General features: G+C 50.9%; 1 protein-coding gene across 1 annotated transcript; it reads left to right on the top strand.

Moving 5' to 3' along the window:
• Positions 1 to 254: 254 nt before the first annotated feature.
• On the top strand, positions 255 to 26,156 carry LOC142312466 (uncharacterized). The gene is made up of 2 exons (XM_075351406.1): positions 255 to 355; positions 21,836 to 26,156. The coding sequence occupies exon 2, from the start codon at positions 22,066 to 22,068 to the stop codon at positions 22,813 to 22,815; it is 750 nt and encodes a 249-aa protein (XP_075207521.1). The 5' UTR covers positions 255 to 355; positions 21,836 to 22,065; the 3' UTR covers positions 22,816 to 26,156.
• The last annotated feature ends 925 nt before the right edge of the window (positions 26,157 to 27,081 follow it).

The raw sequence follows: 27,081 nt of genomic DNA, 5'->3' as shown, positions 1-27,081 counted from the left end.
GGATCGGGGGTGACGGTATCATTGTATGTGTCAGGTTCCTATAAGGTGTCAGGACGTCACCGTCTATTTCTCCATGGAGGAGTGGGAGTATTTAGAAGGACACAAAGATCTGTACAAGGACGTCATGATGGAGGATCCCCAGCCCCTCACATCACCAGGTAATAGACAGGACTAAATACACACGGCCTATAATTATCTGTATGTAAGGAATGAATTCAGTCCCTGTATGTGTCTCCTCCAGTTCTATCCAGTAAGAGGACAACACCAGAGAGATGTCCCCGTCCTCTTCTCCCACAGGACTGTAAACAAGAAGATCCCGATGTTCCTCAGGATGTGTGTCCTCCAGCTCTATCCTGTAAGAGATATCTACTCATGCACTTTCTGCACTCATTTTGTGTTTACATTTTTAGACTTTCTGCTGTGTTTTTTTTCAGCTGTATTTTCTTTGCTTCTGCTTCTTCTGTTGTTTGTTTCTAGTGCCTTCTCTATGTTATGAAGGCAACTCAAAGACCTTCAGTGGGTTCATGAATACCCTGTTTCCCCGAAAAGACGACCTACACCAAAAATAAGACCTAGCACGATTTTATGGGATTTTTGGAGAATGCTTGAAATATAAGCCCTACTAAAAAAAAAAAACCTAGTTAGTCAGGGCCAGCATTGGAAGGAGTCAAATTACGCAATTTATCAGGAACCCCACTCTCTTAGTGACCACATCAGTTGTATTCTAAGGTTGATTGTATAAGAATATAAGCCCGCAAGGGCAGGGCCCTCTGCCCTCTGTACTAGTCTGTCTACTGTAACTTGTGTATGTATTCTGTATGAAACCCCCTTCTCATGTACAGCACCATGGAATTAATGGTGCTCTATAAATAAATAAAAAATAATAATAATAATAAGAACCTTTGATGACTTCAAAGTCATGTGACAGGACGTAACCAAAGGTCTCTTAATTGCAGCAGTCTAAACTGACCAGGACACAAGCTGGCATGCAGGACTGGTATTAGGTGAAAGGGTGAGCAAATTGGAATTGTGCGACTTTTGTAGGTTGGCCAGAAGAAGGGTGTGAAGCTTCTGTGTCACGGGCGGAGAGGGGTTTTCGGGAATACCGCTCGCCTTGGGAGATCACTGGCGCTCGGGTCCGGTGCTTCTGTGAAGCCCCACAGGTGTTGTATCGGTGCATACCTTCAGGGACTCCACGTAGCTGGTGCTGGTCACAGGTAGGGAATCTTCAGTTTTGATCGTGACGCCACTCTCAGTATTGCGGTCAGTGGGGACCGCCACTGCAGGTTAGGGGACGCCTGGGGCTGATGGTGGGTGCAGTCGGATATAGTAGCCTCCTGAGAGTGAGGCAAGCCCCAGGGCCCGGTGTGGGTTTGTAGTACCACAAGTCGCAGAATGACTCAAACACAGTCTAAAAGTCTTTCAATGTGTTTACTCACTGTTGGGGGGGGTCACGGTGAGATGCCCGGGCGACACTGTGATAACCAGGTGGAACCAGGAATTCCAGGAGGCCGTTCTGAGGGTAGCTGTCCACTCGCCTTCCTTGCACCCCTTCTGTTTTGGGAGGGTCCTTTGCTTGAAGCGTGGTAGGACCCCTCCAGGGAAGCTGTTACCACCCTGCTCCCCTCTCTCTGGCTCGTCCGCCGGCAGCGTGGCCTTGGTGGGATGGCTTCTGGCCCTATCCCCTTATGGGCCTGCTGATTGCTGCTTGGCCCGAGCGCTGCGTAGTAGTGGTGAGGGCATGGAGTATCCCCACCTGTAGATTGAGCAGCTCTGACTGGTTTGCTGCCTGTACTGGGGATCTAGTTCCCCTTGGGTGCTCGGATACCGGGATCTCCGTACTCAGCCACCCCTCTTTCTCTGGATGCTCTTCAGGCCGACCCACGGTACTCCGTTCTCCTCCGCTTTCAGCTACAGCACTCCTCAGGACCTGTCTGCACGGGAGCTTCTCTGCTCCCCCCTCCATACACTTCAACTTCTTCCTCTCGACTCCCTCACTTCCTCTCTCTCTCTGCCCTGCTTCCTAGCAACCAGCCCCTGAACACACCCCTAGCTGGGAATTGAAAGTTAACCCCTTCTGGCTACCCAAGGGTCCCCTCTGGTGATGTGGGAGGCCTGGTCACTATATGTTTGTGTGTGCACCTCATCCTGGCCTTTGGAGATTACCTGGAAGCATTGCTCCCGCATGGGTGCAATACTCTGTGGTGCCTGACCAGGTCAGGGGCGCCACATTCCCCCTTAGTTATCATCAGCACGTCCTCGGGCTGCAAAGACAAGAGAAAGAAAAAAGGTAAATACAAATTTTTCCCACACAGGGGCAATTATTTACATTTAAACATGCCAGGTACCATTCCACCACCAACCACCCACATGTCCGAACCCCACCCAAAAACCTCCAGGAGGTAGGTCACCGGTCCTTTTGGTAACCAGGTCTGGGCCATCACATTCCCCAGACCTTTCCTCCAATCTTCCTCTCCTGAGGGGAGTGGTGTAAGGTAGGCCCCATAAACAGGCGTACCCGCTTCCGAGTGTTGGAGGGCAGGCCCCATAAACAGGCGTGCCCCCTTGTTGGTGCAGAGCCATGCCCCTCAACAGGCAGACCCTGTGGTTGGTACCAAGAAGGCAACTTTTTACAATACAAAAGTTTGTGGTTAAAGCCAGTTCATAACCAGTGGTCTAACATTTTAAGAAGGTCTCACAATAGTCCTTGTGGGCACATTTCGCTTAAACGTTGCTTAACTATAACAGGTTAAACATTACACTTCATACCGTCACTTTCAACTAAACTGTACTTTGTCTATAGCGTAATGGGAGCTGACCAAAGTTGCTGCGGGTTGATCTACGCAGTACTATACTGTCATCTGTCTGAGGTTGTGTCCTCCCACCCGATGTATGTGTCTCAATGTGAATTCTGGGTGTACTGGGTACTGATACCAATGCGTGGTTTTCTGCTTCAGCTACATTTGGCACTTCTAGGTTCTGAACAGGTGCTTCTAGGTCTCCTACTTCTCTAGATTGAGTGAATGTAATGACTGGAATAACAACTGCTCCATTGTATTGAGGCCAACTTGCTGGAAAATCTCCAAGCGCAGTATGGATCATCCTTTCTTTTGGTTCTTGAACTGGCAAAGGGTTGGGAATTTCTTCAGGGATTCTTAGTTGTTCAGGACATTTCTTTAGGCGATCTCTAGAAACGACAGCTGTTGTTTTTCCTCCATCTTTGCTGATAAGGCATGTCTTTTCATTGCTAAGCGTTGATGGTAACACAGTATAGGGTTCTTCTTCCCAGTGATTGTCAAGTTTATGACGCCTTCTCTTTCCCTTGAGAACTATATCTCCTGGCATCAAAGGAACAGCAGGTGCTTTTCGATTGTAGGCCGTTTCTTGTTTCTCACGCTGCTGAGTCAGGCTTCGCTCCACACACTCTTGTACTTTCTTGTATTGGGCTTGGCGGTTGGAATCCCAATCAGCACCTTGTTGATGGTCTTCAGGGGTCTCAACTCCCATTTCCAGATCTACTGGCAATCTCCCTGGTCTGGCCCTCATCAGGTATGCCGGTGTGCAGTTCGTGGAACTCACAGGGATGTTGTTATACATGTCCACTAGATCGGGTAGTTTTTCTGGCCACTGACTTCGTTCCTCCAATGGGAGCGTCTTCAGAAGATCGAGAATGATGTGGTTCATCTTCTCACACATGCCATTGGTCTGAGGATGGTAAGGCGTAGTACGGATCTTCTGGCAGCCGTATAGGTTACAAAACTCCTTAAACACTTCAGCTTCAAAGGCTGGTCCTTGGTCAGTGAGCACTTGATCTGGATAGCCATGTGGTCGACAGAAGTGTGTCTGGAAAGCTTTGGCTGCAGTTTGACCTGTCAAGTCCTTGACTGGTACTACCACCAGGAATCTGGAGTAGTGGTCAACCATAGTGAGAGCGTAGTTGTAGCCTTGTCTGCTGGGTGCCAACTTTACATGGTCCAGGGCCACGATCTCCAGGGGCCGTTTAGTTTGGATGGGCTGGAGTGGTGCTCTCTGGCGGTGCTGGTCTTTTCTTCTAAGATTGCAAGGCCCGCAGTTTCGACACCACTTCTCTAGGGCAGATCTCATGCCCACCCAGTAGAATCTTACTTTAAGTAGGGCCTCCAGTTTCTTCCAACCAAAGTGGCCTGCACCATTGTGATAGGCTTCTAGCACCATCCTCGTATCCTTCTGTGGTACAATCACTTGCCACACCTTCTCATGCGTCCTCGGGTCAATGATGCTCCTGTAAAGTTTGTCTTGATAGATGAATAATCGACCCCTCTCCTTCCATAGGTACTGTGCCTCAGGTGGGGCTCCTTTGTCAAGGCTGGCGCCAGGCTGGCTGATCAGTTTCTTTACCAAGCCTACCGCTGGATCATTTTCCTGGGTCTCCTTCCAGTTGTAGTGAGGTAGTGGGTTCAGGGTCACCTCTTGGCGGTTGGCACGCGACTGCCGACACTGTTTTGCTCCATGGCGATGGAACGCTGGCAGCTCAATCTCTTCAAGATCATCTTCATCTTCACCCTCGTCTGCTAGGTGAGGCATCCTGGACAGAGCATCTGCGTTGCCGTTCTTGCGGCCAGCTCGATACTTGACAGTAAAGTCATAATTCGCCAGTCGGGCTACCCAACGCTGCTCCATGGCACCCAATTTAGCAGTATCCAAGTGGGTCAGGGGGTTGTTGTCCGTGAAGACAGTGAATTTGGTGGCTGCCAGGTAGTGCTTGAACCGCTCTGTGATAGCCCATACCATGGCCAGGAACTCTAGCTTGAATGAGCTATAATTCTCTGGGTTTCTTTCAGTAGGCCTGAGCTTCCTGCTGGCGTAAGCAATCACACGCTCTTTGCCTCCCTGCACCTGTGAAAGCACTGCTCCCAGTCCCACATTACTGGCATCTGTGTACAGTACGAATGGCAGACCGTAGTCAGGATAGGCTAGGATCTCTTCACCCGTCAAGGCCCCTTTCATTTGTCTGAAGGAGTGTTCTTCTGCTTCTCCCCAGTGAAATGGCGGGCCGGAGATCTTTCCTTTCTTCTTTGGGTGGCCTACCAGGAGCTCTTGCAAAGGCGCTGCCATTTTCGTGTAGCCCTTGATGAACCTTCTGTAGTAGCCTACCAAGCCAAGGAACTGACGTACCTCCCGGACGGTAGTAGGTGTGGGCCATTCCTGGATGACTGTGACCTTCTCTGGGTCCGGTGCTACTCCTTCTGCACTGACCACGTGACCTAGGTACTGGACCCTTGGCTTCAGTAGATGGCACTTGGATGGTTTCAGCTTCATTCCATATCGGGATAGTGCTTCAAAGACTTCAGCCAGGTGTTTCAGGTGGTCCTCATAGGTCTTGGAGTACACGATGACATCATCCAGGTAGAGCAGGACGGTTTCAAAGTTGAGGTGCCCTAGGCAGCATTCCATAAGCCTCTGGAAGGTCCCGGGGGCATTGCAGAGTCCAAATGGCATGCTGTTGAACTCACAGAGGCCCATTGGGGTGGTGAAGGCCGTCTTCTCCCGATCTTCTTCTGCTACAGATACTTGCCAGTAGCCACTAGTAAGATCTAGGGTAGAAAAGTAGTTAGAGGCTTTCAAGGCAGCGAGGGATTCATCTATCCTTGGCAAAGGGTAGGCATCCTTGTGTGTTATCTGATTTATCCGTCTGTAATCCACACACATCCTCATCGTGCCATCCTTCTTTCTTACCAGGACTAGGGGAGCTGCCCAGGGGCTGCAACTGTCCCTTATGACTCCTGCCTCCTTCATGTCCTTCAGCATGTCCTTTGTGCGCTGGTAATGGGCTGGTGGAATAGGCCTATGTCTTTCCTTAATGGGAGGATGACTGCCTGTGGGTATGTGATGTTGCACCCCTTTGATCCTACCAAAGTCTAGTGGGTTCTTACTAAAGACCTGCTCGTATTCCTGCACGACCCTGTAAACCCCATGTTTCTGGTAGTCGGGTGTAGAGTCAGTCCCCACGTGTAGTTTCTGGCACCAGTCCTCTAACTGCTTTTGGGAGGTCTCGCCCTCTTTTGAGTCAGCTTGTGTCAGGGGACCTACAGGTGTTATGGCGTCATCTGAGCATGTAAACAGTTTGGCTATGGTAGCGTACCTTGGTAGTCTGGCTTCCTCCTCCCCACAGTTCAACACTCGTACAGGCACTCGTCCCTTGTGTACATCAACTACCCCCCTGGCTGTCAGAATCGTGGGCCAGTGGTCTGAATGAGTGGGCTCTAGTACAGCCTGGTAATCTTGTCCTCTGAGACCTACCGCTGCTCTACACCACATCATCATTTCACTCCGTGGGGGTATCACAATGGGGTTAGCATCCATCACCCGTACACTACCAATCTCACCGCCAGTCTGTTTTACCTGTTGCTTCCTCAGAATGATTCGGATCTCCTTTTGCAAGGCTCTTTGCGACCTGCCGTCAGCACCTTCAACAATCTGGTGAAGCAACAACAACACTTCCCCTAGGCAATTTTCTATGACATTAGTGCCTAAAATCATTTGCGGGTTCCTTTCTCTAACATCAGTGTCCACAACAATCAGTCCTTGTCCCTTCATTTCCTGCCTTCCCACCTTTATGGTTACCTCTTTGACCCCGATCTGGTCTATAGGTTGTCCGTTGGCAGCATAGATGGTGAGGGAGGGGTCCGGTGGTCGGAGATCGCCGTCCGACCAAAACCTCCGATAAAGGACATGCGGGATCGTGGTGACCTGAGAGCCGGTGTCCAATAATGCCGGGGTAGGGATCCCGTCCAAGACGATGGACAGGACAGGACGTCCACCCACGTACTGATCACAGCAGCGACTTGGGCCTGATCTTCTTAATCCTGAGGACTGGCCCTCGGCCCCAGGTTTGACTCGTTTAAAGGACAGGCCCTTGCATAGTGACCTGCCTTCTGGCAACGACGACAGATGGGTTGTCCAGCTGAGTCATAGCGATCACTGCTCCTGCCTCGAGTTGGGGGACCCCTTCTCCTCCGCATCCAAGGGACGTCCTCTGGGTTGTCGGCTAGCAGGATCTGATGAGGGACTTTGGTCTCTGAGGGCAACTGCATTGCTTTCAGGATTTGTGCGACGTCCTTAGTGAGCTGCTGCACTTGGGAGGATAGCGTACTTATGGTCTCTGCTGGCGCGTTGAGTCCTTTTGCAGTCATCAGGGCCTGCGTGGAGGATTCCGCTCCTGCAGCCGTGGAACTGGCAGGGTCTGTGTCCACAGGGGGTTGGAGTGCTTTCACTGCCCGGTCTTTCAGAATGGCAAAGTCCACGTCGGGGTGTTCTAGGGACCACAGCTTCATCTGCTTCCCATCCTCAGGAGAGCGCAGGCCCCGCAGGAATTGTTCCTTCATCATCCGGTTTCCTTCCTGGTCACTAACAGGGTCCACCAGCTTGAGAGCCCGTAGTGCAGCCTGCAGCCTGAGGGCATAGTCTCTTATACTATCTTGGGGCTTCTGACGGCAGTGATAGAAGTCCGTTCTCAGCTCTCCCTCCGTGCGGTGTTCAAAAGCAGCTGCTAGTTTGGCAAAGATGGTCTCAACAGAGCTCCGGTCATCATTGGCCCAGGACTCAGCTTCCAATTCTGCTGCTCCAGTCAATTGTCCCAGCACCACAGCGGCCCTCTGTTTACCAGTCATCGCGTGCATGTCTAGCAGGGTGTTGATCTTTTTCTTAAACCCGGTCAGCGTGTCTATTTTACCGGCGTATTGAGGCAGCCATTGCGCCCCTGGGGCATACAACAAGGACACTGGCATTATGGGGGCGACCTCGGCCGGCGCAGCTGCGACCGCGGCACCGGCACCAGGCGCTGCGGCGTCCAGCGCGACAGGGGCTGGCATCGCTTGGGCTGCGTCGCCCTGACCAGGGGCATTACCTCCTGCAGCGTCCATTTTTCTTCAGAAATCTGCGCGCTCCCTTTCCACTTCCTGGGTCAGAACGCTCTCTGAATTGTGGGGATTCTGGGGCGGCCACACCTCTTCGTGGGCGGTGCTCTTCTCCCTCGCGCGGGCTGCAGCGCGCGCTTTTGAAGATGGCAATATGGCGGCGGTTCAATTTTTGCGGTCGGACCTCTGAGGCACACGGTCACCTGTCTGAACAGGTCTAGTCCTTATCCTGTTCGTGACGCCAGAAGATGTGAAGCCCCACAGGTGTTGTATCGGTGCATACCTTCAGGGACTCCACGTAGCTGGTGCTGGTCACAGGTAGGGAATCTTCAGTTTTGATCGTGACGCCACTCTCAGTATTGCGGTCAGTGGGGACCGCCACTGCAGGTTAGGGGACGCCTGGGGCTGATGGTGGGTGCAGTCGGATATAGTAGCCTCCTGAGAGTGAGGCAAGCCCCAGGGCCCGGTGTGGGTTTGTAGTACCACAAGTCGCAGAATGACTCAAACACAGTCTAAAAGTCTTTCAATGTGTTTACTCACTGTTGGGGGGGGTCACGGTGAGATGCCCGGGCGACACTGTGATAACCAGGTGGAACCAGGAATTCCAGGAGGCCGTTCTGAGGGTAGCTGTCCACTCGCCTTCCTTGCACCCCTTCTGTTTTGGGAGGGTCCTTTGCTTGAAGCGTGGTAGGACCCCTCCAGGGAAGCTGTTACCACCCTGCTCCCCTCTCTCTGGCTCGTCCGCCGGCAGCGTGGCCTTGGTGGGATGGCTTCTGGCCCTATCCCCTTATGGGCCTGCTGATTGCTGCTTGGCCCGAGCGCTGCGTAGTAGTGGTGAGGGCATGGAGTATCCCCACCTGTAGATTGAGCAGCTCTGACTGGTTTGCTGCCTGTACTGGGGATCTAGTTCCCCTTGGGTGCTCGGATACCGGGATCTCCGTACTCAGCCACCCCTCTTTCTCTGGATGCTCTTCAGGCCGACCCACGGTACTCCGTTCTCCTCCGCTTTCAGCTACAGCACTCCTCAGGACCTGTCTGCACGGGAGCTTCTCTGCTCCCCCCTCCATACACTTCAACTTCTTCCTCTCGACTCCCTCACTTCCTCTCTCTCTCTGCCCTGCTTCCTAGCAACCAGCCCCTGAACACACCCCTAGCTGGGAATTGAAAGTTAACCCCTTCTGGCTACCCAAGGGTCCCCTCTGGTGATGTGGGAGGCCTGGTCACTATATGTTTGTGTGTGCACCTCATCCTGGCCTTTGGAGATTACCTGGAAGCATTGCTCCCGCATGGGTGCAATACTCTGTGGTGCCTGACCAGGTCAGGGGCGCCACACTTCCGCTCCTCGGTGGCTCGAGTGGGGCCGGACCCGGGGCTCGAGCAGCGCCTCCTCGCCCACGAGTGAAAAGGGGAGGTTTGGTGGTGGGATGTCGGTTGTCACCCACGGGATTGTGGTGATGGTGGGTGTGACGACATGGACACCCAATGCCTCTCATGGGTTAAAGTTTCTTAACATTCAGCCAGACGTATTGTTCTTATGTGTGCTAAGTCATGTTTGCTTAGCTATTGTTTCTCCAGGCCCTTCCAGTAATCATTGTATTGTAGTTGTGTATTGCTAATGTATTTACCTTAGTAGTCATTGTCTAGTCTGTGCATTCCAGACTACATGTATACCCTCAGTCTTTCTGTAGACATCATTTGGATGAACATTGTCCATGCAGCTTGAGGTTCATCCAATGGGAGAGGCGATCTTGTCCAACCAATCGATGAGGACGCAGTGTGCCGAGAGGGAGGGCTGTGGCTATAAGAGAGGATTTCTTTAAGCCACCAGGTTGATGAAGGTTGATGGATGCTTATGGATCCAGTCTAAGCTCTTAGTAGCTGACTAGAGGATCAGGGTATCTTGTGGCTTCAATCTAGGGACTCCGGTTCCGGTTGGAGATCATATCCCCAGTCTAGGAATTTCGACTCCGGCTGCCAGGATTATATCATCATACCAGGACTACCTAAGGAGGACACTCAGGTTGGGACAGTTCAGTCACCTGGAACAGACTTTGCAGACCTCAGACAGCTTCCTAAATCTGGCATTATTCCTTTCTCGGTGGGTGCCCGCCAAAAGCAGGGTGCTGCTGGATTGGAGCAAATAGCCCTGGGACCTCTGAGTCATGGACATTCTAAATCACTGGTGAGCCAGCAGAAGGGTGAGACTCTGTTGCCTGTTACATTTGTGTGTTTTGCTGGTTATGTGTTATGTGCCGTTAATTGTTTGGGGATCCAAGAAAGTCTAATTATTGTGGTTCCCTCACCCTGTGTTGTCTGAGTAGTGTTCCACCCTCAGTTAAGGAGGCCGGTATTCAGTTGGGATGAGCCCTGAGCCACGCTGTCTTTCTGAAGGCGGCGGGTTTTAGTGGACGAGAGCACCCACTGAGCCCCGTGTCTCCACAATTGGTGGCAGCAGTGGGATACTACTCAGCCTAGTTTATCCAGGGAGCTGCAGAGGACTGGTGTTCGTGGACACCGTCAAGGGCTCAACAACCAGGGAGGCACATAAGCATACCTAGCAGGCCATAGGAGAGGCACTCAAGTTTCGGACACTGCCATGTCCAACCCCACCAGCTCAGCCATGGGACAAGGACCAGAGAGGAGTTACGACCGCAGCAGTAAATGGATGCTACAGGATCTATGCCAGAGGCGAAAGATTATCTACTGGAACACTGAAACTCGGTCGGACTTGATTCAAAAATTAGTCCGTTGGGATGCCCAGAATGATGCAGGGGACGATGAGGATCCTGCCGATATTGACCTGGAGGATTTAATCTATGTGCCACATCATGGATCTAGTGACAATCTGGAATCAACTTGGTCCAAAATGGCCCAAGCCACAGCGTTGTTGACTGCATTGGGGCCTAAATACTCAAGAGAAGAGAGGGCTTAGGTTCTGCAATATGTTTATGGAGTTCCAGCTGCCGTACTGCTAGCACCAGCTGCTCGAGAAGGATGGTCCCGCTACCCAGCAGAAGCTGCACCAAAACAAAGAGGCCGCATGCTTGGAGCCTGTCTGCCACTCCAACCAGTCGACATATGCCGAGATGATCCAACGAGACCTGAGGAATGCTACTCCCAAGAAACACCAATAGCTGAGGAAGTGGTATATCCAGTCCACACCCTACGGCAGGCCGGACACCGTACACCAGCCAACCTCCATCCCCACATCCAGGCGGTCAAGGTCGGTGATATACAGGCTCAGGGACTTCGGGACATTGGATCTTCCATCACTCTGGTAAGCCCAGTTATTGTTTCCCCAGAAGACCCTTTACCAGATTCCCAATTACCCATCTCCCTGGCTGAGGGTCAGCGCTCAGACGTCCCTCTGGCATGTGTGCAGTTGGACCTAAGGACCGACCAGGGAAAGGTCGAGGTGGAGCTTGTGGATAGCCTCCCCACACCTGGTATTTTGGGGACCAACCAGGAAGCGATCGATGTGGGACTTGTGAACAGTCTCCCTATACCTGTCATTGTGGAGACTGACCAGAGCAAGGCTGATGTGGAGCTTATGGACACCGTCCCCACACCAGTTACTTTGGGGTCTGACCAGGAAGAGGTCCATATGGAGTTTATGGACAGCCTCCCCACACCTGTTGTTTCGGGGACTAGCCAGGAGGAAGTTGAAGTGGGGTTCATAGATGGCCCCACCAAGCCTGTTGTTTCGGATACCACTCAGAGGGAAGTGAAAGTGGGGCTTGGGGATTACCTGCTCACACCAGTCATTTTGGAGAATGACCTAGGACAAGGACTATCCAGTCAGTTTGAAGCAGCCATCACCCACTTCCAAGCCAAGCAGGACCCTGATGTGGATCTTTCTAACATCTTTTCCAAGGATAATTCACATTCCCAGTCTCCAGCATCCACTTCTGAGCCAAGAACCGTGAGTAAGCCTAAGCACACTGTGGCTACTGACTGGTAGAAGATTAATAGTAAGAAATGTATGCAAGTTCAACTCATGGACCCCACCTTATGTGGGCACCACCGCTGCTGGTGATCGGGGTTCCCGGGAGCGATGGCGGGGAGCAGCTAAGTTGTTGGCCCCTCCGTGGGTAGGGGCTGTTGGTCCCGGGGCCCCGGTTGGGAGGGTTGGAAGTCGGTGGGTAGGGGATAGGTGCAGGTGCCGATGCGAGGAGGCAGCGCGGCTGCGGGGTCAGCGTTAAGGTGCAGAGCTGTGCCGGATGGCACTGGTGTACTCACTCAGGCAGTCAATAACAGAGTCTCTGGTAAACCAAACGGCTGGATGGAGGGGGCCCACAGTCGGCTGCGGCGTCTTCACTCTCCCCGGACGGGTTGGTGGCGGCTGTCTTTTCCTGCACCTGTATGTATGTGTTTGACCCCCTATGCCCGGCTTGTACGTGTCGGGAGAGCCCGTTTTGCCTGCAGGCGCTGGCCCTTGGATCTCTGGCCGTTGGCGGTGGCTCTTATCCGGACGGGTTGGGCGGTTGCTTTCTGACGGGACATGGGTGGGAATGAACCCCCTAGGTCCAGACCGCAATCAGAGAATTTGACCTTTACGGCGGCTTCCGAGCCTAGTCGGGGTCTGAGTACCCTGCCTTGGTGCTTAGCTTCACTCCGCTCCCCGATTCGGTACCGGCGGGCCACCGCCCGACCCCGGTCCTACGGTTCCACAGACATCCACTAACTCCTGCAGACGGCCACCACCGTCTGCCGACCTTGCTGATGGTGCCTGGGCTCCGACCCAGACACGCACAGTCTCTTACTCCTCTCAACTCCTCACTCCACCCACTCCTGAACTCAACTGCCCTGAACTAACTGCTTTTCCCGCCTCCAGGACTGTGAACTCCTCAGTGGGCGGGGTCAACCGCCTGGCTCCGCCCCACCTGGTGTGGACATCAGGCCCTGGAGGGAGGCAACAAGGGTTTTTGGGTTGACCGGTGTTTCCTACCAGGGGAGGGTGTGTGTGTGTGTGTGTGTGATGTTCTACAGTCCCCCTTGGTAAAACGCAGACCATCCACGGGCTGCCCGTCCATCACCGGTTTTATTTTTTTTTCTGAAAAAGATAAATAACAAAAACAACAAACAAACAGTAGGCATATGTTTTAAATCTTCCCTGACGGGAGGCACTTGCTTAAACGTTACTAACAGTAAAACAACATTTTTAATAACAACCGACGGGTCTCGGTTCTTCCGCTTTCCCTCCCAAACAACCTCAACCTTGATGCTGCCCCTAAGAAACGGGCAGCACCCCTCTTCCCCAGTCCAGAAGCAGGAACCTGGTTCAGGTCGCCCAAGCGGGAATGGTTACGGTACAGTTTTCCGCACCCGGTAAACACTCAGGGGGCCCCTCGTCCAGGGGGACCCCTGACCCCGGCGGACGGTCACCGGAACTCAGCCCGGAACTATTTACAAGCCCACAAGTTCGTGGGTGGCCTGCAAGTTCTCGGCCATGTTCATGAGTAGTTCCTCATGCGGTACGGGGACTTAACGGTTTCAAACGGAAACAACACCAGTCCCAACGGGGGACAACAGTTCTTTTTGCAAATCAGGTGAGAATCTCGGATGATTAGTGCTCATTCATTCGGATATTTACACAACATACGGCACCCCTAGATGGCAGTTTCCCTATACCTAAGCGGGGGCCTACCTAGGTTGGGACGTGTGGACCTTCTGGGCACAATGTCGTCATTGGGGGGCACTGGGACAGAGGAGACAACTGGTTCCTCTTCCCGTCTGTCGGGTGTGGCAGGTGGAGGCCTACGGGGGCGTGGTATAGGTGCATCCCTGGGCACTGGTTCAAGCGGTTCACTGGCGGTTACTTCCGTTTCCACTTCTTCCACGGGTTGTGGAAACATTATCACCGGAGCCCGTCTGTTGAAGCGTTGTTCCTGTTTTTCTCGGCTCTGACGCAGATTCTTTTCCACATATTCCTGAATCCGTCGGTACTGCGCCCGCCGCTTGGTATCCCAGCTTGCAGTGGAGGGAAGAGCCTCCGGGGCATCCAGGCCTATCTCCAGGTCCACCGGCAGCCGGCCTGGTCGGGCCCTGATCAGATACGCGGGAGTACACTTGGTAGAACTACAGGGAATGTTGTTGTACTTGTCTACCAGGTCAGGCAACTTCTCCGGCCACAGGTTTCGTTCTTCCAACGGTAGTGTCTTGAGTAGGCCCAGGACCAAGTGATTCATCTTTTCACACATCCCATTGGTTTGGGCGTGGTACGGTGTGGTCCTGATTTTCTTGCACCCATACAACTGGAAAAACTCCTGGAACACCTCTGCTTCAAAGACCGGACCCTGATCCGTGAGCACTCTCTCCGGGTACCCATGCGGTCGACAGAAGTAGGCCTGGAATGCTCTAGCTGCGGTTTGGCCTGTCAGATCTTTAACTGGAACAACCACCAGGAACCGTGAGTAGTGGTCTACGATGGTTAGGGCATAGGTATACCAATTCGACTGGGTGTGAGCTTGACATGGTCCAGGGCGACCAATTCCAGCGGTTGATGGGTGATGATCGGCTGTAGGGGGGCTCTCTGGCTCACTTCGTCCCTTCTTCTCAGTGTACAGGGACCACACTCTCGACACCAGGCCTCCACAGACTCCCACATCCGACTCCAATAGAACTGTTCCCTCAGCAACATCTCCAGCTTCTTCCACCCAAATTGTCAAGCGCCATCATGGTACACCTGTAAGACCTTGTGCACGCTGGCCTGGGGGACCACCAGCTGGCGAATCTTCTCATGAGTTTTTGGGTTGATCAGCTCCCGATACAGCTTCCCTTGATGCAGGTATAGCTGGGCTCTTTCTTTCCACAGCTGCTGGGCTTCAGAGGGAGCTGAGGGATCCATTTTAGAGGAGCCCTTTGCAATCATGGTCTTAACCAACTGGACGGCTGGTGCCTGGTCCTCGGCTTCCTGCTATCCCTGACTGGGCAGTTGGTCCAGGTTTCCTTGTTGCTTATGGACACAAAGTTTTTCAGCTGGTGGCTGGTGGAACGCGGGCAACTAGATTTCCTCGAGGTCGTCATCTCCCGACCCGCCATCAGGTAGGTGGGGCATCCGGGATAACGTGTCCGCATTGGTGTTCTTGCGGCCGGCTCTGTATTTGATAGTGAAGTCATAGTTGGACAGCCGAGCCACCCACCGCTGTTCCAGCACGCCTAGCTTGGCCGTATCCAGATGGGTCAACGGATTGTTGTCTGTGTAGGCAGTGAATTTCGCTGCCGCGAGGTAATGCCTAAACCGATCGGTGATTGCCCACACCAGGGCTAGGAATTCAAGCTTGAAGGAGCTGTAATTCTCGGGGTTTCTTTCTGTGGGCCGGAGTTTTCTGCTGGCATAGGCGATCACTTTCTCTTTCCCGTTCTGGACCTGGGACAAGACCGCCCCCAGGCCCACATTGCTGGTATCGGTGTAAAGGATGAACGGGAGGCCGTAGTCGGGATATGCCAGAATTTCGTCTCCTGTCAAGGCTGACTTCAGTTGGTGAAAGGACTCCTCATGCTTCTCTTCCCACACAAACGGGGGTCCGGGGACCCTACCACTCTTGGTCTGTCCCACGAGGAGGTCTTGCATTGGTGCCGCCATCTTCGTGTATCCCTTGATGAAGCGGCGGTAGTAGCCCACCAGGCCCAGGAACTCCCTCACCGTGGTCGGCCGTGGCCAGTCTTGGATAGCGGTAACCTTCTCAGGGTCTGGGGCGACACCTTCTGCACTCACCACGTGTCCGAGGTACTGCACCTTAGGCTTTAGAAGGTGTCACTTGGAGGGTTTCAGCTTCATCCCATACTAAGCAAGGGACACGAACACTTCCGCCAGGTGCTCCAGGTGAGCTTTGTATGTCTGGGAATACACGATTACGTCATCCAGGTACAGTAAGACAGTTTCGAAATTAAGATGTCCCAGGCAGCACTCAATAAGCCGTTGGAAGGTCCCAGGGGCATTGCACAGCCCAAACGGCATGCTGTTGAACTCGCAGAGTCCCATGGGGGTGGCAAATGCAGTCTTCTCACGATCTTCTGGCGCAACCGCCACCTGCCAGTATCTGATGGTAAGGTCAAGAGTAGAGAAATAGTTAGCAGCTTTCAGCTCAGCCAGCGACTCTTCAATACGGGGGAGATGATAGGCGTCCTTATGCGTTATTTGATTGATCTTCCGGTAATCTACACACATTCTCAATGTGCCATCCTTCTTCTTCACCAGCACCAGTGGGGCTGCCCAGGGACTACAACTATCCCGTATGACCCCTGCCTCTTTCATGCTCCTCAACATGTCCTTCGCGCATTGATAGTGTGCTGGTGGGATGGGACTATACCTTTTGCTTGATGGGTGGATGTATGCCCGTGGGGATATGGTGTTGAACCCCTCTAATCCTTCCGAAGTCTAGCGGGTGTTTACTAAAAACCTGCTCATACTCTCGCACTACCCTGTATACCCCCTCTTTGTGATGCATGGGTGTAGTTTCAGTGCCTGCATGTAAAGGGGGCTTTACACGCTACGATATCGTTAATGTTTTATCGTTGGGGTCACGTTGTTAGTGACGCACATCCGGCGTCATTAACGATATCGCAGCGTGTGACACTGACCAGCGACCTAAAGCGACCTCAAAAATGGTGAAAATCGTTCACCATGGAGAGGTCGTCCCAAACTCAAAAATCGGTAAGGGTTGTTTTTCGTTGTGGTTCATCGCTCATGCGGCAGCACACATCGCTGTGTGTGACACCGCAGGAGCGAGGAACGTCTCCTTACCTGCCGCCGGCCCCAATGTGGAAGGAAGGAGATGGGCGGGATGTTACGTCCTGCTCATCTCCACCCCTCCGCTTTGATTGGCCGGCCGCTTAGTGACGTTGCGGTGACGTCGCTGTGATGCCGAACGTCCCTCCCCCTTGAAGGAGGGATTGTTCGGCAGTCACAGCGACGACGACGACCAGGTAAGTACGTGTGACGCTGCCGTAACGATAATGTTCGCTACGGCAGTGATCACAAACAATCTCATGCGCGATGGGGGGGTACTTACACGCTCGATATCGCTAGAAATTGCTAGCGATATCGCTACCATGTAAAGCCCCCTTAAGTCCTGGCACCACTCCTCTAGTTGTTCGGGGGGTGTACAGCTATTGGTGGGGGGTGCAGAGGTAGAAGGGATGGTTTCGTGGATGGCGTGGGGGTCTATGGTAAGCAGCTTAGCAATGGTAGCATAACGGGGAAGCCTAACTTCTTCCTCCCCACAATTCAGCACTCTCACAGGCACTCTCCCCTTCTTGACGTCAATCACCCCTCTGGCCGCCATCACCGTGGGCCAGTGTTCTGAAGGCGTTGGTTCCACCATCGCCGGGTAATCGCGCCCCTGGGGGCCTACTGCTGCCCTGCACCAAATTATCATCTCGGTCTCCTTGGTGGCACCACCAAAGGGGCCACATCCATCACCCGCACGCCACCAATCTCTCCGCCCGTCAAGTTCACTTGCTGCCGATGCAGGAGGGCCCGGATCTCACGTTGGACTGCCCTCTGTCGGCCTCCTCCTGCAGTGGCGGACAACTGCTGCAACAGACTCAGCACTTCCCCCATACAATGCTCAGTTACATTAGTCCCTAAAATTACTTTTGGGTTACGGTCATTGGATCATTCAACACCACAATCATCCCTTGATGTTTTAACATGGTATGTCCCACGGTCAGGGTCACTTCTTTGAAGCCCACCTGTGTCATAGGGAGCCCATTGGCCGCAATAATGGTCAGGCTGTCATCAGGAGGGGCAAGTTCACTATCGTCCCAATACCGCTGGTACAATGTATATGGCATAGTGGTTACCTGTGATCTGGTGTCCAATAGGGCCATGGTCGGGATGCCATCTACCGCCAGGGGGATGATGGGGCGGCCTCCAACGTACCGGTCTTGCCAATCAGTAGGGCCGTTAGGGTCTACTCCTGAGGATTGGCCCTTGGCCCCAGGGGTTGCTCGTTTAACGGGCATCGTCGGGAGTAGTGACCAGGCTTGCTGCACCTGTAACAAGTAGAGGGTCCATACCGCTGATCGATGATACTTCTCCGCTGCATCCAGGGAACGTCCTCCGGGCTGTCGGCAAGTTGGATCTTCTCCGGGGGCTTGACTCACGTCGGAAGCTGGAGGGCGGCGAGGATCCGGGCGAGGTCTCCATCCATGCGGCGGACTTGCGCGGCCAGCTCTTCCATCAGTCCACCGGACGCTGCAGGGGCCGGCAGAGCCAGAAGGGGGGTTGCTATTGAGACAGGAGCGGTTTCAGCCAGCCACGGGGCTGCATCAGGGGCATCAGGGCTTGGAGCTTACAGGGCCTTGATGGCCCGCTCTTTTCAATACGGTAAAATCTAGGTCGGGATGCTCCAGGGCCCACAGCCGCAGCTGCTTGCGGTTCTCCGTGGATCCCTGCAGGAATTGTTCCACTAGCATCTTATTGCTGTCCACATCATTAATGGTGTCCATTCGTTTCAGCGTACGGAGGGCAGTGTGCAGGCGCAAGGCATAGTCTCGTATGTTATCTGCAGGTCGCTGTCGGCATTGATAAAACTGCATCCGCAATTCAGCTTCCGTGCGGGTCTCGAAAGTGGCTTGGAGTTTTTAAAAAATGGTAGTCACTGAGGCCCGGTCCGCGTCGGTCTAGGTCTCCGTCTCCTGCTCAGCCACGCCGGTTAGCTGCCCTAGCACTACCGCCGCCCGCTGTCTGCCGGTCATGCCATACAGGTCAAGAACCGGGCTGATCTTTTTCCGGAATGCCTGCAAGGAATCAGGCTTCCCATCATATTGCGGCAGCCAGGTAGCACCAGGCACATAGGGCAGGGAGATCGGCATTACCTGGGCGACCGCGGGACCCACGCCCCCCCCCCCCCTCGCGCGCGTCTGCGGCGAGGGCTGCCATATTACAATCTCCAGGCGCCGTCGCGACCGCGCCCGGCGCCCCTCCAACAGCCACACCAGGCGCAGACATCTTTTTCTCGCCCCTCCTTGGTTTTCTCTTGCACTTCCTTCAGGGGGCGGGCTTCACTTTTCGCGCTTTCCCTGCTCGGGGAAGACGACTCGAGCGGGAACTTTTCGTGCCCAAGATGGAGGACTTTAAAAATTTTCGGCCGGACACCGCCGGCGGGGACTGCAAGGCGCACTTCTACTGGTAAGTAGATGGGTAGGATCCTGTTCGTGACGCCAGGTTGTCGCAGGCGGAGAGGGGTTTTCGGGAACGCCGCTCGCCTCGGGGGATCGCTGGCGCTCGGGTCCGGTGCTTCCGCTCCTCGGTGGCTCGAGTGGGCCCGGACCCGGGGCTCGAGCAGTGCCTCCTCGCCCACGAGTGAAAAGGGGAGGTTTGGTGGTGGGATGTCAGTTGTGACGCCACCCATGGGGTTGTGGTGATGATGGGCACCATCGCTGCTGGTGACTGGGGTTCCCGGGAGCGATGGCGGGGAGCAGCTGAGGTGTTGGCCCCTCCGTGGGTAGGGACTGTTGGTCCTGGGGCCCCGGTTGGGAGGGTTGGAAGTCAGTGGGTAGGGGATAGGTGCAGGTGCTGATGCGGGGAGGCAGCGCGGCTGCGGGGTCAGCGTTACGGTGCAGCGCTGTGCCGGATGGCACTGGTGTACTCACTCAGGCAGTCAATAACAGAATCTCTGGTAAACCAAACGGCTGGATGGACAGGGCCCACAGTCGGCTGCGGCGTCTTCACTCTCTCCGGACGGGTTGGTGGCGGCTGTCTTTCCCTGCACCTGTATGTATGTGTTTGACCCCTATGGATTCCCACGGGTGGTCCGCTCCCCGGCTTGTATGTGTCGGGAGAGCCCGTTTTGCCCGCAGGCGCTGGCCCATGGATCTCTGGCCGTTGGCGGTGGCTCTTATCCGGACGGGTTGGGCGGTTGCCTTCTGACGGGACTTGGGTGGGAATGAACCCCTGAGGTCCAGACCGCAATCAGAGAATTTGACCTTTACGGCGGCTTCCGAGCCTAGTTGGGGTCTGAGTACCCTGCTTTGGTGCTTAGCTTCACTCCGCTCCCCGGTTCGGTACCGGCGGGCCACCGCCCAACCCCGGTCCTACGGTTCCGCAGATGTCCACTAACTCCTGCAGATGGCCACCACCGTCTGCCGACCTTGCTGATGGTGCCTGGGCTCTGACCCAGACACGCACAGTCTCTTACTTCTCTCAACTCCTCACTCCTGAACTCAACTGCCCTGAACTAACTGCTTTTCCCGCCTCCAGGACTGTCAACCGCCTGGCTCCGCCCCGCCTGGTGTGGACATCAGACCCTTGATGGAGGCAACAAGGGTTTTTGGGTTGACGGGTGTTCCCTACCAGGGGAGGGTGTGTGTGTGTGTGTGATTTTCTACTGTGACCCCTGGGGTCCAGGGCGTCACAACTGCTTCTCTAATTCATAACAAACTGCGGCGTTCCCTATGACAGAGATTTCACTCCAGTCCCTGATGTCATTTTTCAGTGTCCATCGCTGGTATTCATGAATTAGAGCCCTAATGTTTATCTGCACAGACATCAAGACCCTGCTACCTGTTTTGGTTACAAAGCCTAAGGATAGGCCATCAATTTTACAATCCTGGCCAACCCTATTAAATATCCAGCATCTGTCTGTAACTATTATATTAGTCTTCGAAAAAAATCTATTTAAATTGTCTATGCTGTGGATCAATGTTACAAGGAGATTTTTGCAGGTTTTGACAACTGTCATTGCGGTATCAGGATCTTGGAAATTATAGATTCTAGTACTCTACATGTTTAACTTCTCTGCTGTCTGTGAGCAGCGCATTGAGACGCAGGCATCAAATCACTGGCTTGGGCAGTCTAGCAACAGTTATTCTCTGCTAGGCTGCTTGTTAATGTCTTTGATCACATGCTGTAGGGGAGCCAGTATCTTTCTCTTTCTTTCTGTATATGCTGGTTGGGCTATTTCATTAATGCCAGCTATAATTTACCTATACTGGTCTGGTGAGGTGTTGTGATCCAGACTTACAGGTAGTTGATGTGTATTATTGCTGTGAGCTGTTGTTGTTCTCTTTTTATCGCTGCCTTGCTGCTCTTGCTTTTCTCTTTAGTCTCTCACTGTTTATTTATGTGAGTTTGCAATATGTCCTGTCTGTCTTAATCTGTGTTTCCCATCTGTCTTAATCTGTGTTTCCATCATACTACTGCCCCTTCCTTCCCGGGGGGGAATAACAGATTAGATCTGGTCAGGAGAATAGTAAGGTATGGGACTCTGGCATCTCCATCTTCAGGGGTAATCCAGAGGTTAGCAATAGCTTAGGGTCCCCTAGCGTGAGGGACAGTATAGGAGCCTCCTGTCCCTCATTATCCTGCAGTCACATTGTGACAATCAATTAGATTATTTACTGTAGCACATTCTAGAGAACTGGTGCTAGGAATGGGAGATCCGCATTAACAAAGATGTAACTCTTAAGGCCGCTTTACACGCTGCAACATCGCTAGCGATGTCGCTAGCGATAGCACCCGCCCCCGTCGTTTGTGCGTCACGGGCAAATCGCTGCCCGTGGCGAACAATATCGCAGGTAAGCGTCACACGAACTTACCTTCCTAACGAAGGGCGGCAAACAACCTCTTTTTTAAGGGGGCAGTTAGTGTGGAGTCACAGCGACATCACACAGTAGGCAACGATATTTTGAAAATGAACGACGTGTCAACAATCAACGATTTGGTGAGTATTTGGGATCATTAGCGGTCGCTCGTAAGTGTCACACGCAACGATGTCGCTAACGAGGCTGGATGTGCGTCATGAATTCCGTGACCCCAGCGATATCTCGTTAGCGATGTTGTTACGTGTAACGGGGCCTTTAGATGTCGAAATTGGACAACAGATTCAGAATACATTTTTTCCTAATTTAATTTATGTTATTCTGGTTTAAAAAAGTAAATGTACTTTCAAGATCATATCATTAAAAAATAATAACATTGTGTTTATTTTTAGCCGATGACTGTATTGGAAGTTCAGATGGAAATCAAATATCTTCAGAATTTAAAACAGATGGTGGAAGTATCCCACATGATACATATGAAGGGCATGCTGCTGTCCCAGATCTACCTCCAGTCCTTCCTTGGAAAGCTCTATCATCTGATCTTTTCAAACAAGTCCAAAATTCCGATTTATCACAGAATTGTCAGCAAAATAAAACTTACGGAAGGGATGTGGAACATGAAATGGCTCATACAAAGGAGAAACCATTTTCATGTTCAAAATGTGGGAAATGTTTTACCAAGAAATCACATCTTGTTAACCTTCAAAAAGTTCAGACACATGAAAATCCATTTTCATCTCCTCAATGTGAGAAATGTTTTGCTCGAAAATCAAACCTTATTGATTATCAAAAAAATCAGACTGGGAAGAAGCTATTTTTATGTTCAGAGTGTGGGAATTGTTTTAATTGGAAATCAGGACTTGTCCTGCATCAAAGATTTCACACAGGGGAGAAGCCATTTTCATGTTCAGAATGTGAGAAATGTTTCAACCAGAAATCAGATCTTGTTAGGCATCAAAGATCTCACACAGGGGAGAAATCATTTTTATGTTCAGAGTGTGGGAAATGTTTTATTCGGAAATCAGAACTTGTTAGGCATCAAAGATCTCACACAGGGGAGAAAACATTTTCATGTTCAGAGTGTGGGAAAGGTTTTAGTCAGAAACCACACCTTGTTACACATCAGAAAAATCACACAGGAGAGAAGCCATTTTCATGTTCAGAATGTGGGAAATGTTTTAATTGCAAATTAGAACTTATCCGGCATCAAAGACTTCACACAGGGGAGAAGGCATTTTCATGTTCAGAGTGTGGAAAATATTTTATTCGGAAATCAGACCTTGTTGTGCATCAAAGATCTCACACAGGAGAGAAGCCATTTTCATGTTCAGAGTGTGGGAAATGTTTTATTCAGAGATCACACCTTGTTTGACATCAGAAAATTCACAAAGGGGAGAAGCCATTTTCATGTTCAGAGTGTGGAAAAGGTTTTAGTCAGAAATCAGACCTTGTTAGACATCAGAAAATTCACAAAGGGGAGAAGCCATTTTCATGTTCAGAGTGTGGGAAAGGTTTTAGTCAGAAATCATACCTTGTTCGACATCACAAAATTCACACAGGTGAGAAGCCTGTGTGAAAAGGCTTCACCGTAAGTGGTTCTAACCATACAAGCAGTAAATATAAGCAGACTAGGTTTCAGCAATTCAGTAGCATTAGATCACATTCTACTGATCCTAGTGTGTCTTCTCTACTGCTAGCCAGTGCTGGAGACAATAGTTGACACAACATTGACCAAGCAACCCCTCTTGTATGGACCACTACGCCCCCTACAGTCCATGAGAAATACTCATCTCTTCCTCCTTCTATTGAGGTTATTAAAATACAGATTTCTTCTTCTATTGCTCCTATCACTACTAATACAATGCTTATGGGGGCAAATACTCTGTCCCCGGATGTTAATAAGGTTTTTGATACCAATACAGACAAATTCAACACTCATACACAACAGGATTTGGCTATCATTCAGACACAAATCGATAAATTAAGCAAAGAGAGATCTGTGGTTTCTTTGATGTCAGCTAACTCCAGCTCCTTTAAGGAGATTGGAATAGTTGACTCTGTATCTAAAGGCCCCATGAGTCTAACGATATGTCATCGGGGTCACGGAATTCATGATGCACATCCAGCGTCATTAGCGACGTCGTTGCGTGTAACAGCTCCGAGCAAGTGTTAACGATTAAAAATACCTTATCGTTGATCGTTGACACGTCGTTCATTTTCAAAATCTCGTTGGTTGTTGTGGACGTAGGTTGTTCGTCGTTCCTGAGGCAGCACACATCGCTACGTGTGACACCCCGGGAACGACGAACAACAGCTTACCTGCGTCCTCCGGCAACGAGGTGGGCGTGTCGTTAATGCAGCTGTTCTCCGCCCCTCTGCTTCTATTGGTCGGCCGCTGTGTGACGTCGCTATGACGGCGCACGAACCTCCCCCTTAACGAAGAGGTTGTTCGCCGCCCACAGCGACGTCGCTAGGAAGGTAAGTACATGTGACGGGGCCTAGTGAAATTGTGTGCCACGGGCAGTGATTTGCCTGTGACACACAAACGACGGGGGCGGGTGCTTTAACGAGCAACATCGCTAGCAATGTCGCTGCGTGTAAAGCCCCCTTAAGCCTCTGGCATCTGATAGAAATATTAACCCTCTATTATCTAATACATGTAACAATACTTCATTTGATTTGCTTGATCTCACCATTCCTGATAATATAACGGTTTTTATTGCAACCCCTGGTTCATCCTCTACACTACCTGATCATAATAAACTTATCACTATTGATAATTCCACTAGTGCTGCAACATTGGTGCTTTTTTTTACCCAAGGCCACCCCCGGTCAGAACAATGTGATAACCAATTATCTAACTCCCAAGTCGGTAAAAAAAAGCATTACAAAGGGACCATAACTGGAGCCAAAACAAAGCAAAAAAGGGAAAAAAGTTTATCTGCTGGATGCTTAAATAAGAGAAATAATATATTTCATCTTTCAGATTATACACCTACTACTACAGACATTTCGTTACTTAATAAGGGCCTTTCTTTTTGTCCCACTTTTAATATAAAACAATTTGATTTATTTACCGATCTACAGACATTTATTAGAAAATTGACTCTGCAGAAACACTATACCATTATGGCGGGTAGGACGACATCCAATAGTGCACTTTTAGGTGATTCGGTCACCGATCAATTCTTACACCTTAGAAGGACCTCTAATTTTTATCCAATGGAAAGTAAAGGACACAATTTACACACATTCTGGGAAATGGTGCTTCAGGATTTCAACCTATTAAAAAGCCAATGCGGAAATATTCCTTATAACTTATCCAGATCTGAAAAGAGGGCATTAAGCTCTCTAAAAGGGAATAATAATATCATCAGACCAGCGGATAAAGGGGGGGGAGATGTCCTACAGAATAAATCAGACTATATAGCAGAGGCTTTCAGAATCCTATCTGATCCCACAAATTACCGGCGGGCGACACAAAAGGATTATCAACTAGCCGTTTTACAATATAACAACATAATTAAAGGAGCCATTGCCTCTAATATTTTAAGACCGAGAAAAATTCCTCACAGTAGTTAACCCTGCTATGGCATTTTTCTACCATCTGCCAACAATACACAAAGATTTATCCAAACCCCCGGGTCGTCCGATAATCTCAGGGATCGGTTCCTTAACATCCAATTTAGCGTCATACATCGACTTTATAATGCACCCCCATGTTAATAGAATGGACAGTTATCTAAGGGATTCTACCCAACTTATAGGCTTGGTTAATGACATTCCATGGAAAGATTCTTTTGTTTTCATCTCCATGGATGTCTCTGTCTCTATTCTAATATTCCCCACAATTTGGGTTTATTATGTTTTGATTTTTTTCTGGAAACAGATGACCGGATTCCTCCAATACAGAAATTTTTTATTTTGTAAGGCATGTCATTCATTCTAAATAATAATTTCTTCACATTCATGGATAACATGTACCAACAGACACTCGGGACGCAATGGACTCGAAGGTGGCACCTATGTATGCAAATTTGTTTATGGCCACCTTCGAGTTTATTTTTATCTTTAACAACGATTTATCAGGTCTCATTGTGCTATATAAATGGTACATTGATGACCTTTTTATTATTTGGGACAACTCTGCCAGTAATATCAATAGCTTCATGTCTGCAACAGATAACAACAACTGGGGCCTAACATTTTCACCAATCTTGAGCAATACTAGTGTAGACTTCCTAGATCTTACCATTTTTCACAATGGGAATCGCATTCTGACCAAGACGTTTTTTAAAAAGGTCGATGCTAACCGTTATGTTCACTATAATAGTGGGCACTACTATAAATGGATGCGCAACATACCATCCAATCAGTTTACGCGAATAAAAAAAAATTGTACCCTGCATGCTGATTTTGTGAAGCAGTCTAAAGCCTAGGTCACATGTAGCGACGCAGCAGCGATCACGACTACGATCTGACCTTATCAGGATCGCTGCTGCGTCGTTACATGGTCGCTGGTGAGCTGTCAAACAGGCAGATCTCACCAGTAACCAGCCCCCAGCCAGCAGCGACGCGTGGAAGCGATGCTGCGCTTGGTAACTAAGGTAAATATCGGGCAACCAAGCAAAGTGCTTCACTTGGTTACCCGATATTTACCTTGGTTACCAGCACACACCGCTTAGCGCTGGCTCCCTGCACTCGTAGCCAGAGTACACATCGGATTAATAAGCAAACCGATTTGCTTATAGTTACCCGATGTGTGCCTTGGCTACATGTGCAGGGAGCTGGCTTTAAGAAGCTGCGGAAGCTGGTAACCAAGGTAAATATCGGGTAACCAAGAAAAGCCTTTGCTTGGTTACCCGATATTTACCTTGGTTACCAGCGTCTGCAGAAGCCGGCTCCCTGCACATTCAGTTCGTTGCTTTCTCGCTGTCACACACAGCGATGTGTGCTTCACAGCGGGAGAGCAACGACCAAAAAATGATCCAGGACATTCAGCAACAATCAGCGACCTCACAGCAGGGGCCAGGTTGTTGCTGGATGTCACACACAGCGACATCGCTAGCAAAGTCGCTGCTACGTCACAGAAAATGGTGACTTAGCAGCGACGTCGTCGTCGCTGTCGTTGTGTGTGACATGACCATAAGATCCTTTCTGAGAGGTTTTTGGACAAGCAATATCCCAAAAGGCTAATCAAGTAAGCTTTTGTTGATTCTAGCAAATTGAATCAGGGAGATTTAATTACATACAAAACTGTCTGATTGTGATTATTCCCACAGTACCAATTTTGTCACTACATATTGTGCTGACAGCATAAAAATAAGGAACATTCTACAAAAACGCTGGAGCATTTTGACTAATGACCCAATATTGGGTAAAATGCTTCCCAGGTTTCCTGCAGTTATGTTTAGAAGAGCACCAACACTTCACAATCTTTTGGCCCCCAGCAGGTTAAAGGTTGGGGGTGACAGGAGTGGACCGGTTATTAGAACAAGGGGATCGTACAAATGTATGACACCGCGATGAATGTGCTTCAAATCCATTTGTCACAACAGGAACACTTTTTGTTCGCCTGTTGATACATCTGTAGGGTTATCCAATTAAACAACACCTCAATTGCTAATCGAGTTTTGTG

This window comes from Anomaloglossus baeobatrachus, chromosome 5 (genome assembly GCF_048569485.1).
Source record: "Anomaloglossus baeobatrachus isolate aAnoBae1 chromosome 5, aAnoBae1.hap1, whole genome shotgun sequence".
In the NCBI taxonomy this organism is placed as follows: domain Eukaryota; kingdom Metazoa; phylum Chordata; class Amphibia; order Anura; family Aromobatidae; genus Anomaloglossus; species Anomaloglossus baeobatrachus.
This window is presented reverse-complemented; position numbering and strand designations above follow the sequence as displayed.

What these genes read in the sequence shown, in the direction of transcription:
- LOC142312466 (XM_075351406.1), top strand. Translation starts at nt 22,066, where the DNA reads ATGGCTCATACAAAGGAGAAACCATTTTCATGTTCAAAATGTGGGAAA.